The sequence below is a fragment of the Phaethon aethereus genome (genome assembly GCF_964289735.1).
Source record: "Phaethon aethereus genome assembly, chromosome: Z".
In the NCBI taxonomy this organism is placed as follows: domain Eukaryota; kingdom Metazoa; phylum Chordata; class Aves; order Phaethontiformes; family Phaethontidae; genus Phaethon; species Phaethon aethereus.
Genome location: NC_138577.1, coordinates 23,564,282 through 23,579,099, shown reverse-complemented (window position 1 = coordinate 23,579,099; position 14,818 = coordinate 23,564,282). Strand labels below are relative to the sequence as shown.

The following is a 14,818-nucleotide window of genomic DNA, read 5'->3' as shown; positions in this document are numbered from 1 at the left end:
GCAATGTGAGAGTTGGGAAGAGGTAGACCAGATGAGCTCTAATGGAGGCGGGCTTGTCCCTGTTGCATCTTGTGACGAAGGGTGGCTGTAGTGTACTTTCAGGTGCCTAAAAACTCCTGTGAAGTGGCGATGAACAGGAGGTACTTGTAGAATTGGAGATAAGGGTGAAATGATTTTGCAGGAATGTTAAGGTGAGGACAAATGAGAAAGTGATAGTGGGGAGATAGATGCATTACCACCATGAGGGCAGAACTGGCTCTCCAAACCTGCAGCTCACTTAGCCCGGAGGAGACGCGGAAGGGCAGCCAGAGGAAAGTAGCTGGTTACTGAGGTGGGCTGCAGCCTGGACTAACACAGGTGAATACAGTGGGAAGATTACACAGGGGTGTGGAGAGAAACCGTATGGCAAAGTGGGACACTGAATAGGAATAAGAGAAGCACCCTTCAAATGTGCTGGGACTTTCTAGGGGGAAGGAGGTAAGAGAAGGGCTCCTGAGTACTTGATTTTTGAAGCAAAAATCAGTACTCATACAAGCATACTTCTTTGAAAAAAATTTACGCGTGTGTGGTGCTGCATCCAAACTGGATGTGCTGGATAATTTTTGTGAGTTAATGGTATTACTGGTGGTACTATGACACTTCATGGTCCTGGTGTGGAAACAGTTGATTCATCAGTGTGATTTGCATACTAATTATAACATAGCTGATTATTGTATTTAAAAGGAGTATGCAGACATATTGGCACCTTTCCTCCTTCCCACCTACCTTAGAAATACTTCATAGTTAGAAAATTAAAGTTTTCAGTAGTAAATGTTGCCAAGCTGAACTTCATGTATCAGTGACTTGGACTTTAAGTAGAGATGGTAGTAAGAATGAATTTGGGCAGCTGCTCTTTATTTACATTTTTCCCTTACCTGTAACAGTTAACCACAGCATGGTTTCTTGAGATAACACTTTATAGCATGGAAGCACCTTGTTTGCTGCGTAGAGATTACAAAATCATGTTGTTGCACATAACAGCTCAGGTATAAATTAGCATCAGGCATAGTGCAATGTGGTCAGCTAATGCTCCCTGATCTGTATTTCACGTGTGGTGCTCTGTTAGCCCTCTCTGTATTTTTTCCATTCTGTTTCGTGAAAATTTTCTCCAAAACACTTTATTGAGCCTTATTTTATTAATTACAAAACCCCATATTTCTGTTTTCTTTTCTTTTCCTGCAGGTGGCATCATAAAATCTTAATCAAGTGAAAATGGCCTTTAGCAATCTGACATCAAAGGCTGTACTACTGTATGATGAATGGATTAAAGATGCCGGTGAGTCATTTAAATCTAAAACTTATTAACCTTCAATAATTTCGAATAGCAATATGTAGCTATTCTAGGTGTACTGTTTATCAACTTAAAGTAGCTTTGTCTTCCTGTAAATGTTTTTAAGACTTGCAAGGTTGCTTATTGACGTTTTTAGCTATAAAGAACAGGCTAGTTCCTGAATTTTAAAAAAAGAAAAAAAGCAAAACTGAACTAGTTTATGGTTATAACCTCAGACTAAAAAAAGTGCAGACAGTGATTCTTCTGTAAGTTTCTGGCTTGTGGGAATATATAGTTTACATTTTTCCTGAACATAAAGCTTTAATTCCTTTTCATTACTGAACAATGGTGTTTTATCAGTTAATTCAGTGAGGTGCCATAGTGTTACTGCATTTTGCTTTTGCAAAGTAAAGAAACAAAGCCCCTGACAGGTTATAGTATCTTGAAATTAATCCTTAGAATAATTAACTCTGTCACAGTTCCATTTTGAAAAGGAATGTTAGTTTCTTGTTGCAGCTGTTATGAGTATATTAAACACATTTTGCCTTAATGTTGTTGTTCTGTGGTTCTGCATGCTTAGCAAAACATGACAGAGAAGATTGCCAGTTTGGGGTTAAAACCCATCTGTTGCAGTGGCATCCCTGAGTGTTCCTCACGATGGTAGGCACATAGTGAGAGGGATTAGCTGATTCCTGGGGGGGAATTTGAGAAGCAGTTCAGGTTTGTTCAATAAAATTACTAATTTATCCTTTCCAGTATAGCTAAGAACCATTTCTCTTGTTCTGTAGAACCACAGCATGCAAGTGGAAAGGGAGTTTTATCAGTGTAACTCATGGGGTGGAGTGGAGTGGATTGGAATGGAGCTGCCTGATGGAGCATTTCTGCTGCAGTGTCCATGACTTCAGGATTTGAGTTCTTCATCTCCCTGCCTACCAGTGCTTGCCTTTGGCATCTTGTGGTGTACTGTTAGTGGCTGGACATGGTTTGCTCAGGATCAAGCTGGGAAGACCAATGGGGAAGTTTTGGTAGTATCAGTATAAGGGGTGGATGCAGAAAAAGCAGTCAGTTGTGAAGAGCTGGTGATTCTCTTGCAGCCCAATGCGTGTGGGTGCCTAGTGCTGTGGTTCACCATCCTTCTTGGTCTGTGGGCCGCAGCACTGGGCACATTACAGCACTGGGCACATTCTAATGTGCTTTCCTCCTCAACCTGTTTTAAAACTTCCAGCGACTGTGACCAATGCCAGAGGGTCTCATGGGTGATACGTTGCTTGAATTCTGTGGGTTGAAAATCGCTGACTTAAGACATTTGGCCATGAACTCAACACTTAACAAAAATTGCAGTGGTGTAATTTCAGCCCCAAAATACAGCAGCAAACCATGAAAGCAGCAGTTTACTGAGTCGGGAGTTAAGTTCAGGATCATTCAGAAACAAATCTTCCAGAAGCCAGTTTATAAAAATTAGAAAAATAGATATTAAAAAAAAAGATATAAAAAAAAATAGATCTTAAAAAAAATACATGAAGTTCACGTCAATTCTCCTGCTTAGGGAGAAATGTTGAAGCCTTTGGTGAGCTGGCACTTGATGAGCTACAGAAGGGTGCAGCGGAATCATGCTGAAGCTCGGAGGGAGCACCTGCCAGCTTCAGCTGCAGGGAGAGGGAGTGGGGTTTGCGTAGGAGAAGGACTCTCGGCAATACTTCTCTCTGGCGTTGCTGGAGAGGAACTTGCAACACCTCTGCCGTTTGGAGGCTTGTTAATACGAAAGTGTGTTTTATGGTGCTGTGAAAGTGGTGACGTGTTTGGACTGAATAGGCACAAGCCTCATCTGCTACGTTATGAATACCAACTGATGGGACAGAAGGTATTCCAACCTTAAAATCCCCACACTGACTATGTCTAATGCCGTATTGCAAATAAAGCTCAAGGATCTTGAAAAGTGGGGCTACTCAGCTGTGACTTGAGCTTGTGAAATAAGGTTCAGGCTTTTCCAGAAGAATGACGTCTCACCTGGAAACGCAGTCTCAGTGATCTGCTTGTGCGTTGCCTTCCTGTGCTGCTCTCTGAGCCCTGTTCAAGTGTGAAAATGAGAACTTTTCATGGGGCAGGGCTCTAGACCAAAAACTGGTTCGTTGATGTGTCTCCTCTTCCTTACGTGTGAAGAATTGACGCAAAAAGAAGCACTGGATCCTACAGGTGCTAAATCTTGTTATCCAGTTGGTATGGATTTGAGGTGAACAGACTTTGAAACATGATGAGTGACAGCAAAACCTAAACCATTAACAATTAAGTATGTTTCTGTAGCTGTTTTAGGATTTAGTAAATACTGGAAAGGTCTGATTTCTGTTTTTTGTTTCTTCCCCTCCTCTAGATCCAAGACTGGAAGGCTGGCCACTCATGTCTTCCCCTTTTCCAACAACCTTTATCATTGGAACCTACATCTATTTTGTCACTTCTTTGGGACCCAAACTCATGGAAAATAAAAAACCTTTCGAACTCAGGCAGATAATGGCATTTTATAACTTTAGTGTGGTAGGCCTGTCTTTATATATGACATATGAAGTAAGTGCTACTTTTATTTGTAACATATATTTTGTATCTCTAACTGTACTCTTAATAACTTTTAATAAATTTATTAATATAATTCCCACTCTGCAATTCTCAAACTATTATTCCGATTGTTTTAATTATATTCCTCTAAACAATACGCTAAACTAATTAAGCTGATACTTGAAAAAAGGGAATAAGTCATACCTAGAAAGACAGATCGTAAAATATTCTATGTACCATTATATATAATTTACGAAATTAAAAATCCTCATAACGTATTTAATTTCCCTGGGCTGTAGCACGTAAAGCAGACTACATGTTTTTCTTGGTCTGTTGTAATTGCTGCTGTCTTACTACGTGATGCTCAACACTGATATTTCAGACACTGTATAGAGTATGTTTACTACAGAATAATCTTCAGTTACATCTGCCTTTTAAATGACAGACGTAACAATATCTAATATATTGTTATATCTAATAACAATATCTAATAAGGGGATCTTCACCCTTAAAAAAAAAAAAAAAGAAAACCCACAAAACCCACCAACAAAACAAAAAAAAAACCCAAACCAAACCCCAACATGGAACTCTTTAGCATTGATTTGTTTCTTTTTTTTATTTTTCCTCTCACAGAAATAGTAAATTCTCTTTTTCTCAGTAGAAATGTTGAGATTTTGCTATATTTCATTGCCCAAGCAAATGTTAAGACTTTTAAAACTGGAAAGCCTGATGAGTTGTATAGCATTATGGGTTGAATGACCTAAAAATCCGTAACCATGAATGGGATAGACTAAGTAGAAGCTTTAATTTAGAACCAGCTCTTCAACCTTAAGATAGCTAATATCTGTTGAGTTGCTTTGGGGTTTTGTTTGGTTTTTGTGTTTTGGTTTTTGTTTAAGTGTAGCTGTTTAACAATAGCATTGTGTGAATGACAGCCTTATACATTTGCTTGGTGAAACATCACTATGCTAGTACTGACCCTTTTTTGTGTTAAATCTGGCTATGTGGCTATTTCAGCTGTGGCAAACCGGTAATGAAGAGTTGTCAGATTATCATGCCAAACTGGCAGGATACTTTTCTTTTATCTCAACTTGCATAAATTTCATGAGTTACAGTGAACTGCCTGACACCTCTTTTAACAGCACTCCACAGGCAGTGCAGCAGCAAGGTACTTTGTGTTATGACTGTTGTGTGGAAAGCTGTAAGTGGTGGGCAAGATGCACACATTTATTATTTATTCTTTGATTTGAAAAATCACCAAACTTCCTTTTGTGATTTACTGATAACTTTGGTTTGGCTTATAACCATCAGAAACAAAAAAAAGCCCAAATTAAACTTCTTGTTAGTGTCTGACGGTAACATGTTATGCAATTAATCGGCTGTCAAGATTTCCATGTTACAATTTCATGAAAGAATAAATGGATAGAATGCAGCAGATTGAATCTCTGCTATTGTCTGGCTCCCAGCAAAAAGCTGATTCTTTCCCTCTTTGGATCCAAGCCATTGGGTGGGTGCTTTAGTATTGTGCTGTCTTGGTGGTGTTTCAAATCTTGTTTTATTTAAGCAACTGATTCTTTTGGGAAGTTAAACATCTATTGAGGTCATGAACTAAACTCCTCAATCTGTTAAGAGAGCTGAACCTCCTATTGTGCATGAGTGGATGATGATGATCAATGGATGAGAAGCACTTTATAAACAGACATAAGATGCAGTAATCCTAGTGGCTGGCAGGGGAATGAGCCAAGTGTAATATTAACAATGTGCTCTTGTCCGAGCTCATAACATATTCCAAGAGAAAAGATTAAATTGTATTTGTTACATACAGTCCTTTGGTCATGGATGTCCTCTTGATTGTAAAACCTTAGCTCCTCATCTCTTGTATCAGTGAAAGACTAATTGAATCATGCAGTTTAACTAAGCAAAATTTTTAGAAACTATGATACTAAAAATACAGTGCGTATTGATTCATTTCTTGTCTTTAATATTAAGCTGTATCTTTCTGTCATGCTGGTTTTCTTTAAGTATTAAGATGCTGTGCTGGTTTCTTTTCAGTATGAAGATGTTTGTCTGTGATAGCAATGTACAAAAAATATTAAAAACGTTTCATTTGGTTTTGTGGTCTAATTTACACAGTAAGTTGCTTTTCTAACATTGGTTTTGAGATGCAGCTGTTTCTTCTCTTTGGTCCCTAGTGCTGAGATAATGGGTGTAGGAAGAAAGTTCTTGTCCATAGGTGTGGTCCCGGAATTAGAAATTAAAATCCTCTGCTGTTGCAGATTAATTTTTTTTTTAGCTGGCCCACACAGAGGTAGATGATTGACAAGGTTGCTGATTCAATAAGTTTAATATTGTTTTCCCCCTCGCTTAGTGATTGCAAAAGTAATCCGAAATTAATGAATTTTTCAAAAGACATAAAGTAAATCTTTCCCTTTTCCCTTTTCTTTGCTCCAGTTTCTTATGTCAGGTTGGGCCACAGGGTACTCATTCCGGTGCGATATCGTTGACTACTCGAGGTCACCTACAGCTCTAAGAGTAAGTTGCTAAAAGCAAAGCTGAATTGTTATGCTACAGTGACTTTATTTTTGGAAATGCTTTTTGAACAACCAAGTGCACTGCTGTAGAGCGGAATGCACTAAATGGAAATGCCCTCTTGCATAATGTAGAGCATGTGAGTTAACTGGAGGGGTTGATTGTTTGGGAAAAAAAGGAGGCAATATATTTGTTGGCTTGTTCTTCTTGGTTTTAAAATTCCTTCAGAATTAAAAAACGTTTTGCATTTAAAAAAAATAAAACAACAATCAAGCTGTAAGTTTCAATATTTCAGTCAACCTTGTGACACCACTTACTTGTCCCAATGCTTCCTTTTTATATAGTTACTTATTTTTCTTGCAGCTGCTTAGTTTTATTTATCACTATTATCATTTGACAATTTCTGGTTTTTACTCTTGCAGATGGTACGAACTTGTTGGCTTTACTACTTTTCCAAGTTCATTGAATTATTAGACACTGTAAGTATTTGTAGCCTAATAAAAAAAGTGGTGCTGTTTCCTTTCCATAGTAGAAGAACTGGTGCTGTTCGGGGCTCGGAGCACAAGCTGCTCTTTATTTAGCCCTCCAACCTTCAATTATTGGAATACCATCAAGATCCTTACCCTTATTATCTTTTCTCATCTTATTGTCCCATTACTGTCATTCCTTGATTAGCAGGAAAAAATGAAAGAACACACCTTTAAAAATTTAGGAAGCCCTGACAACTTGTCTGTTTAACAGCTGAATGCACTAACCTGTTGTGCTATGGCAATGCTTGTCTCCACGCTGCAGATAAAAAATGGTGCTGATGACGTTGAATTTTTTACCATGTCATCTTCAGATTTTATCTTTCACATTCAGAATGATTGCATCAGCAGCTCTGAGTACAGCATAAATTGCCATACCTGCCTGCTCTAATCTCCTTTGTGTGCCTTCGTGGTCACGACTATAGATGTGTTTGATATCAGGCTGGCACTCTAACCTGTTTCAAAGAAAGTCTGAGCGGCAATGCTTTGCAGCAGCATGCTCACCACCAGCAGCCATCTGCCTTCTCTTCTTCCCAAGACTGTCCCCCAGTAGGGTGATTTAGCTATTCTCAAACCAGCTTCTGCGTGCTGGAATCATCTGTGATTTTGTTTGCCTTGCTGTGTGGAGCATGATAGCGGTGATTCAGGAGCTGACTCACGAGCAGTTAGGATGTCCTACACCCTGCGAGCAAAGTTAGCCATCTAACTTTCATCTGCAAATACTTGTGATTCAACACTGGAAGATCTTACTGACTGAGCCAAATGGAATGGTAGTGGAAGGGCCAGGAATGCTTAAACTGGAAAAGCCTGACATATTTAGCCCTCTGTTTACCTTTACTACCCACTGGTTAGACTGCTCCTTTTTAATTAGTCCTGAGCCTGAAAAATTCTGTTTTAAAAAAAATTGTTTTGCTTGAACCCACCCAGTCAGGTACCTGTTTCTGAGCAGCTTTTTGTCTTTATTGCAAAAGTAATTTCTTAGCTTTTTAAGTCAGCTGTAGCCAAATGTTTTCCCTGGCACATCAGACTTCTTTTCTTCTGTGTTCCTTTGCTTGCCATCAGATACTACCCATTGCATGACCTGACTTCTCCTTATACAGTTTTCTTGCTCTGTCTTCCCTTAACACTTCCCTCGACATCTGTCCTTTGAAATGTGGCCTGTCAACATTGGTCCAGTTTTGCCTTTTTCCGAGGGTAGCTGAGTCAGTGTTCATAATAAAGTGCTATTTCTCTAACTTAATGTTTTCTACTGTTTCTATCTGTTGCTAGTTCTTCAGTTAATTTTCTCAAATGGCCTTGCCTTAGTGGTTCAGGGGACTTAAAATCTGATGCTTGTAGATACTTCTTAATCCAAGCAAGTCCATCTCACACTGCCCGTTGCACACGTAGGTGATGGCTCAACCTTGGACGTTTGCTTTCAAAATTTGCCCTGGCTTTTGAGACTCCACAGGTGGATTTTACATACTGGTTTAATTTTTCTTGAAAACTAGTCTGCATATCCAGAGCCTCAGTTTCCCTTCGTCTCCCAAGACTGCAACTGTGAAGAATTTTTAAATGTGTAGTAGTAAGCAACCAGAACTGATGCATATACAGTTTTCTGTAAGTATGTTGGGCTTGATTATCTCCTGTAACATTCTGTTCATTACAAATCTGTTTCAGATATTTTTTGTGCTGCGTAAGAAAACCAACCAAGTTACATTCCTGCATGTCTTTCATCATTCCATCATGCCATGGACCTGGTGGTTTGGAGTCAAATTTGCTGCAGGTAGTGGAGAGAGAGTTTAAGTTGTATATATCTTCGTGTAGTAAAAGTTAACTCTGCTAGACAAAAATGTTTAAAGAACAGAATTAATAAACTTTCAAATGTCAATGTTTTTAAATATCAGAGATGACCATAATTATTTAAGTGGCTGAGGAGTACTCATTTTTCCTATTTGACGGCATTTTGTGCAGTGTTTCTCACAGGTGGGAAAAAGGTGCAGAAGAGAGAGCTGTAAGAGCATTATTACATGAAAAAGAGATGTGACTGCAAAATTAGGAGTGCTAGGGAAGATGTATGAGGCAAATAACTCTATTGAAACTACTTCAAAGCCATTTGTCCCCCAAAATGTAAGAACTGAGTTGGAGGGCAGGACTGTGTTCTCTTTTTTTTTTTTTTTTTTGCCTGTTTAAGAAATTATTCAGGCTTTATCGCAGTTATTTTTACTGGTTTTAGGTAGCATAATTGGGGTTTATTTACATCTAAAACTTCAGCTTTCACAAAACTACAGAAATATTTTTCTGGACCTTACTTATTAGAGAAACTTATTTGAATTGTACTGAATTGAAAGTCTTTGTCCACTTCTAGCTTACCATCACTTTCTCCTTTCCTGCTCTGTGTGTCTATGAATGGAGCTTCCTATGCTGTATTATTAGTGTGCACCACTCGTAAATACTGCTTGCCATGAGAACAGACTGATAAGCACAGAGTGGAGAAATGTACAGTCATTTTGTTGTCCATCTCTAGGAGGGGGTGTGTGTTTTTAACGAGTTTCTACCAAGAAATAGGTTTGTTTTGTACATGTTTCTTCACTCATATTCTCTGGCATGGTTTTTTTCTCCCAGAAAATTGGTGATGAATTGATGAAGAGAACCATTGTTTATTAAATCCGATCTGTTAGTGTCTGTTTTATAATACAAAAATAAGACCTGGATGCAGTCCAGAAGATATGTAGATGGGATCTTTTGAACTGTCCAGTGTGCAAATTTTCCTCGTCTATAAAAGGATATCCTTCTGCTGTATTTGTTGAGTTTCTGTTATTAGGAAGCTGGTGTCTTGATCATGTCTTTCTCAAATGTTGCTGAGTAACTGGTATTTTAAGTTAATGATGAAATTCTGAGTAGTTTTCTCAGCATACAGTTCAGTGTGTTTATAGATTTGCAAAGAAAACACCACAGCAACTGACAGTCCCTCCTCTTCAACCTTGAAAAGTTTCCATTTATAGGTGATTAACTTTCTGCCTTTTATCTGGACATCTGATCAGTATACCAGCTACAGGCTTCTGATTTTGTATCAGATTCAAATTTCCCATGCGATAATCTGACAAATACTTCCAGCAAAGTGTGCAAGAACTGTTTTGTCCTCTGCTAATAATAGTCCCTCATAGTCATGCAAAGCTGTGTTTACTCCTACAACTCTATTGCTTATCTTTGTACCAATCTTTCCAAATATTGTTCTGTTTGATAGCTTAATTTTTTTTCCCCAAGAATTTCAGTCCTGCTGATGATTATTTTGTATTCAGTTTCATCGCTGTTTGTCCTTCTAAATAGTGGCATTGATCAAGTTTTCAACCCATGTGTAAAAAAAAAAAACAAACCACCTCCAAAAAATGTGTTTGAATGGAGATGCTGATTTTTCTCTGATGTGATATTAACAAGAAATTGTAAAATGGTGCTTATGCATAGTGTTGCTTTTTGGAGCGTATTTTTGTAGTGCTGATTAGGTTGTTTTTTCTTTTTCTCTCTGCTTTAGCTATTTATTTTTTCTTTTGAATATTCACTGTTCAAGCCAAAAAAAGTATGTACATTTGAACTGTAAGAACACTCAGATTATTTTTAAAAATACAAATAGCCGTGTTTCAAGGAAAGTTTGCAATCACAGCTGGAGGATGTATGATCTATCAAGCTGGAAGATTAGCATGAGCTACTATAATCACAAAATAAGTTTTATTTTTAACTTAAATAATTCTTAATGGAAAATTGGCTTTTTCCCCCCTCACTAAATGTCTGCTTTTATGTCATTTTGTTTTCTTCCCGACACTCAGTATTTTCATGTTCATATGTCTCTCAAAAATACTTTGCTGTCTGCCACTTCTTGGATAATTGTTACCTATAGTTTGTTAAAATAAATAAAATAAATTCTTGTTAAAACTCATTAAAATAAAATTACTTTGAGCAGGATCATCGAACTCCATAGTTGATCCAATTGAAAAGGAAGTATTTCCTTACTTGCTTTGTGAAATGTTCATATTCTACCAGTTTCAGTCATGAGTTTGCCCCAAATGGGGCTACTTGGCCTTAAATTTCCCTTTCACTCTAAGTATCGTTTTGAGGTGGACCATGGATTTTTGAGTCACTCACTTAGGTCATGATTCCAAAAACTTACTGTGTTCAACTGTGATTCTTTCCCTAGGAATCTGGAAATCTCTGTTGGGGAGAGAATTATTACTTATCCTCCAGAGCTTTGCAAAGTTCATCACGATGTCTAGAAAAAAGGTGTTAAACAGGAGGAAAAATGTTTCTACCAAGTTCTCTGTGTCTCCATCATGTGTATGCTGGAGACATAGAAATAAACCCAAAGAATAAAAAAATTCCACTAAAACCTTTTACAGATAATTAGATTAGCTAGGTTTTATTGCTGTTTTGTCTGAGAAAGAAAACTGATGCGATCCCTCAGAATTGGTGCCAACGCAATTCAGGTTAAATACCTCGAGGGTTAATTAAAGTCTGTATTTTGTGGTATGTGTGTTTTCTACCCTGACTCAAAACAAACTACTAGGACCTAAGCTGGTTCTTTAAGTACCTAATGCAATAATACTACTATGTTTTGTTTTTCTACAGGTGGTTTAGGAACATTTCATGCTTTGCTGAACTGTATTGTCCATGTTGTCATGTACACTTACTATGGAATCTGTTCTTTGGGACCAGCCTATCATAAATATTTGTGGTGGAAAAAATACATGACAACTATACAACTTGTGAGTAATTTTCTGTGTGACATAAACACCTCTCAGAAATCTCACTGTGGCTAACACAGACTTTTATGCAATACATTTGTACATTTAGTTACGTTCATGTGTGTAGCTTACAGTTGGTAGAAGCAAAAGTTATATACTTAAAACTGCTGACTTCAGCGTTCACTATAATCACAGATTTAGGCATATTAGCTTGTCAGCTATGCAGTACTTGGTAAATATATTTACAAAACTCATTACCTGTATAAAAATGATTAGAATGTAAGTTCACACCAAGAAAACATAACTCATGTACAGGATACAAATGTGTCTAGTAGTGAGGAAAGGGTAAAAGAAGTCTTTCTTTATAATTTCATGTCCATTCTTTCATAGAAAGTGTTTATGTTTAGAGAATTTACCTCTCTCTAACTTGGAGCATTAAAAAACACTGTTGCAGTAATTGCACTAAGTATTGTATCAGCCTTAGATCACTTTCAGAAGCTTACTGCTGAGTGTTTTTTCATGCCCGGCTTTGTTAATAGCTGAATTTTCAAAATTCAGCTTCTGGCTAAACAGGTTGGCCTGAGCAAGGATGCTGATGGAGGAGGGAAAGGAGCAGGGAGAAGCAGCCACGGCTGTCTGCTTGCACCCAGTCTGGTGTTAATAGAATAGTTCATGTAACCATGTGTAACTGAAGAATTTAGATTGAATATTTATAACTTAAAGTCTTTTTGTCTTGGAGGCACTACCAGTGGATTATTAACTTGTAGTTCATGTGGACTTTTTTTAAATCCTCCATTAAATTGTTTTTTTTGGGACCTACAGACCTTTGTGTCACATGCTAGTGTGTGGGGAAGGTGGGAATTCATGTTCACCAATCCTATAATGGTTGCCTTTTTGTTTTTTCTAGTTTTTTTTTTTTAAAGGACATTTCCGTTTGTCACTGGTCAAACACTGTCTGCCACCTCCTTTCTTCTCTGAACTGGCCAGGGCAGACTCCCATTCCCCTAATATGGGTTCCTCATTGCTGCTTGTAATTCAGTTTGTCCCAAGACTTCTCTTTCTTTACTCTCTGAAAGTGTTTTTCAGTGGAGTGGCATTTTGAGAGACGTGCATCTCTGTCATTTCAAAATGCACCCCCTCCCCACTTTCTGTTTTTCTGTATGCAAGTTATGCTGAATGTTTTTAAAATACTGTAGTAAGTTTGTAATTTATTTAAAAAGTGTTTCTTTACCTTTTTCCTTCAGGTCCAGTTTATCATGATTACAGGTCATATAGGACAAATCTACATCATGGATGATTGTCCGTACCAGTATCCAATTTTCATGTTTATTATTTGGCTATATGGCTCTATGTTTTTAGTCTTGTTCCTCCACTTCTGGTACCATGCTTATACAAAGGGACAAAGACTACCAAAGATGGCAAGAAATGGGATCAGCAAAGATCAGTGAAACAAACTCTTGTCTCTAAAACCAAAAAAATTTATATGTCAAAGGGGAAACTTGCACTATTTGACAATCAAGATATTTAGGTGCACACACTACACAGTGTGTATTTTATATGTTTTCTTCCAAAACAGAATTTGTATTTCTACTGTAAGTTATTTGGGATTCAGAATTCGGGGGATAGGGGGAGCAGCGTGGATCTCTGGAAAAAAAAAAAGGCTTTTTTTCAACAAATGTTCATGTCTATCCTCTAAGAAATCAATTAATAGATTATCTCTATCTAGAAGATGTATGAAAATGAAGATATTAATTGGGAAAATTAAAATATGTATGATGATTACTGAGTACTTTGAACACTGAGGGGGAAAAAATTGCTTCACCTTAAGTGTTGTAAGTTGCTGAGACTGTCAGCTGCGTTTTATTAAAAGAATGAATCTTCAGTAAGTACTGTTTATAGAATCTAAAGCTTATTATTAATATAGTTAATACATAAACATTGTTACATGTATTTACAAACTGTATTACTTTAAAGAAAGGAATGTATGTTAATCTGTCAATGTATGGCGTTTCATTTGGAGATCATAGATTTTTCGATATACTGTCTTTTACTAAGATAACTTAATTCATTTCATGTTTTACTCAAACATTATTTTAAATGTCAGAAACCTACTAATTTGGGGATTATCTGAACTGTTCTGTAGCATAATGATCAAAATATCTTACTGATTTGTTCACCAAAGTAGCCTAACAGACTTATTATTCAATGTATCTATGGATATATTTTGATATTGGTAGCCTAGGCTGTTTGAGGGGGGTGGGGAATTCAATAGCCAACATCTTCATCCTCAAATAAGTTTAAAAAAATTGAAGCCTAAATGTCACCTACCATGATTGTACTGTGCTCTATTTTCTTCCATTTCTGTTATCTGTTGAAGTACATGCCTAGAAAGATCTTCTGTTGTTTTTTTCCTAATTATTATTGTTTGTTTTCAATAACACAGGACTAAAGTTTCTCCTTTAATAGCACCAAGTTACCTTGTCCGGAACTAGGCAGAAAGATATGTGCCATTCTTTAAGCTACTGAGAGTGGGGCAGGCTGTGGTGACCACGCATGACTCCAGTCCATGTAGAATTAACCAGTATGTTGTTTTCCATGGTTAGGCAGATTGTTAGGGTCACACATGTATAGAAATCAAAGGACCTAGCAATTTGTATGCAAGTTGCATTTGTACTGTATGAGTTTATTAAGGAACTGGTGCATGCAGGAGACCTAGGAATGAGGAGTTAAAGGTGTTTAACTTAATGCTACCTTTAAAAGTAGTGTTTTCTATTATGTTCCTGCTAATAGAAGCTTGTGATACTTGCTTTGTGCTTAATCTGATCTGTGAGATTTTCAAATACACAAAACCTTGGGGCAGGTTTTAATTGCCTCCCTGTTGTACAACTCCAAGAATGTAAGTTTTGTTACCCAAATACTTTTATGGGAATACTGACATAATGTATTGTCAATGCTAAAAGAATTTAAACATCTTGGACATGAGTTGCAAAAGATTTCTTATGACATTACATACAAGTTGTCTCTATAAAACAAATTAAAAAAAATTATCTTTCCCTTAGGATTTCGATAGCTTGAGAAAGGCTTTTGATAGCTTGAGATGTATGTTGTGACCCCTGAATCTTAGATGCTTGATCCTAGCATCCTCCATGCTGAGGTTTGGTTCCCTGGCAGCGCATGCAGAGAGGTGCATT

General features: G+C 37.4%; 1 protein-coding gene across 1 annotated transcript; it reads left to right on the top strand.

The window, feature by feature from the left end:
* Positions 1–1,251: 1,251 nt before the first annotated feature.
* ELOVL7 (ELOVL fatty acid elongase 7) lies at positions 1,252–13,083 on the top strand (the record flags this gene model as incomplete). The annotated part of the gene is made up of 7 exons (XM_082012754.1): positions 1,252–1,315; positions 3,678–3,868; positions 6,308–6,388; positions 6,808–6,864; positions 8,572–8,677; positions 11,512–11,648; positions 12,872–13,083. 7 exons carry the CDS (start codon positions 1,252–1,254, stop codon positions 13,073–13,075), a joined length of 840 nt encoding a protein of 279 aa, XP_081868880.1. The 3' UTR covers positions 13,076–13,083.
* Positions 13,084–14,818: the final 1,735 nt, after the last annotated feature.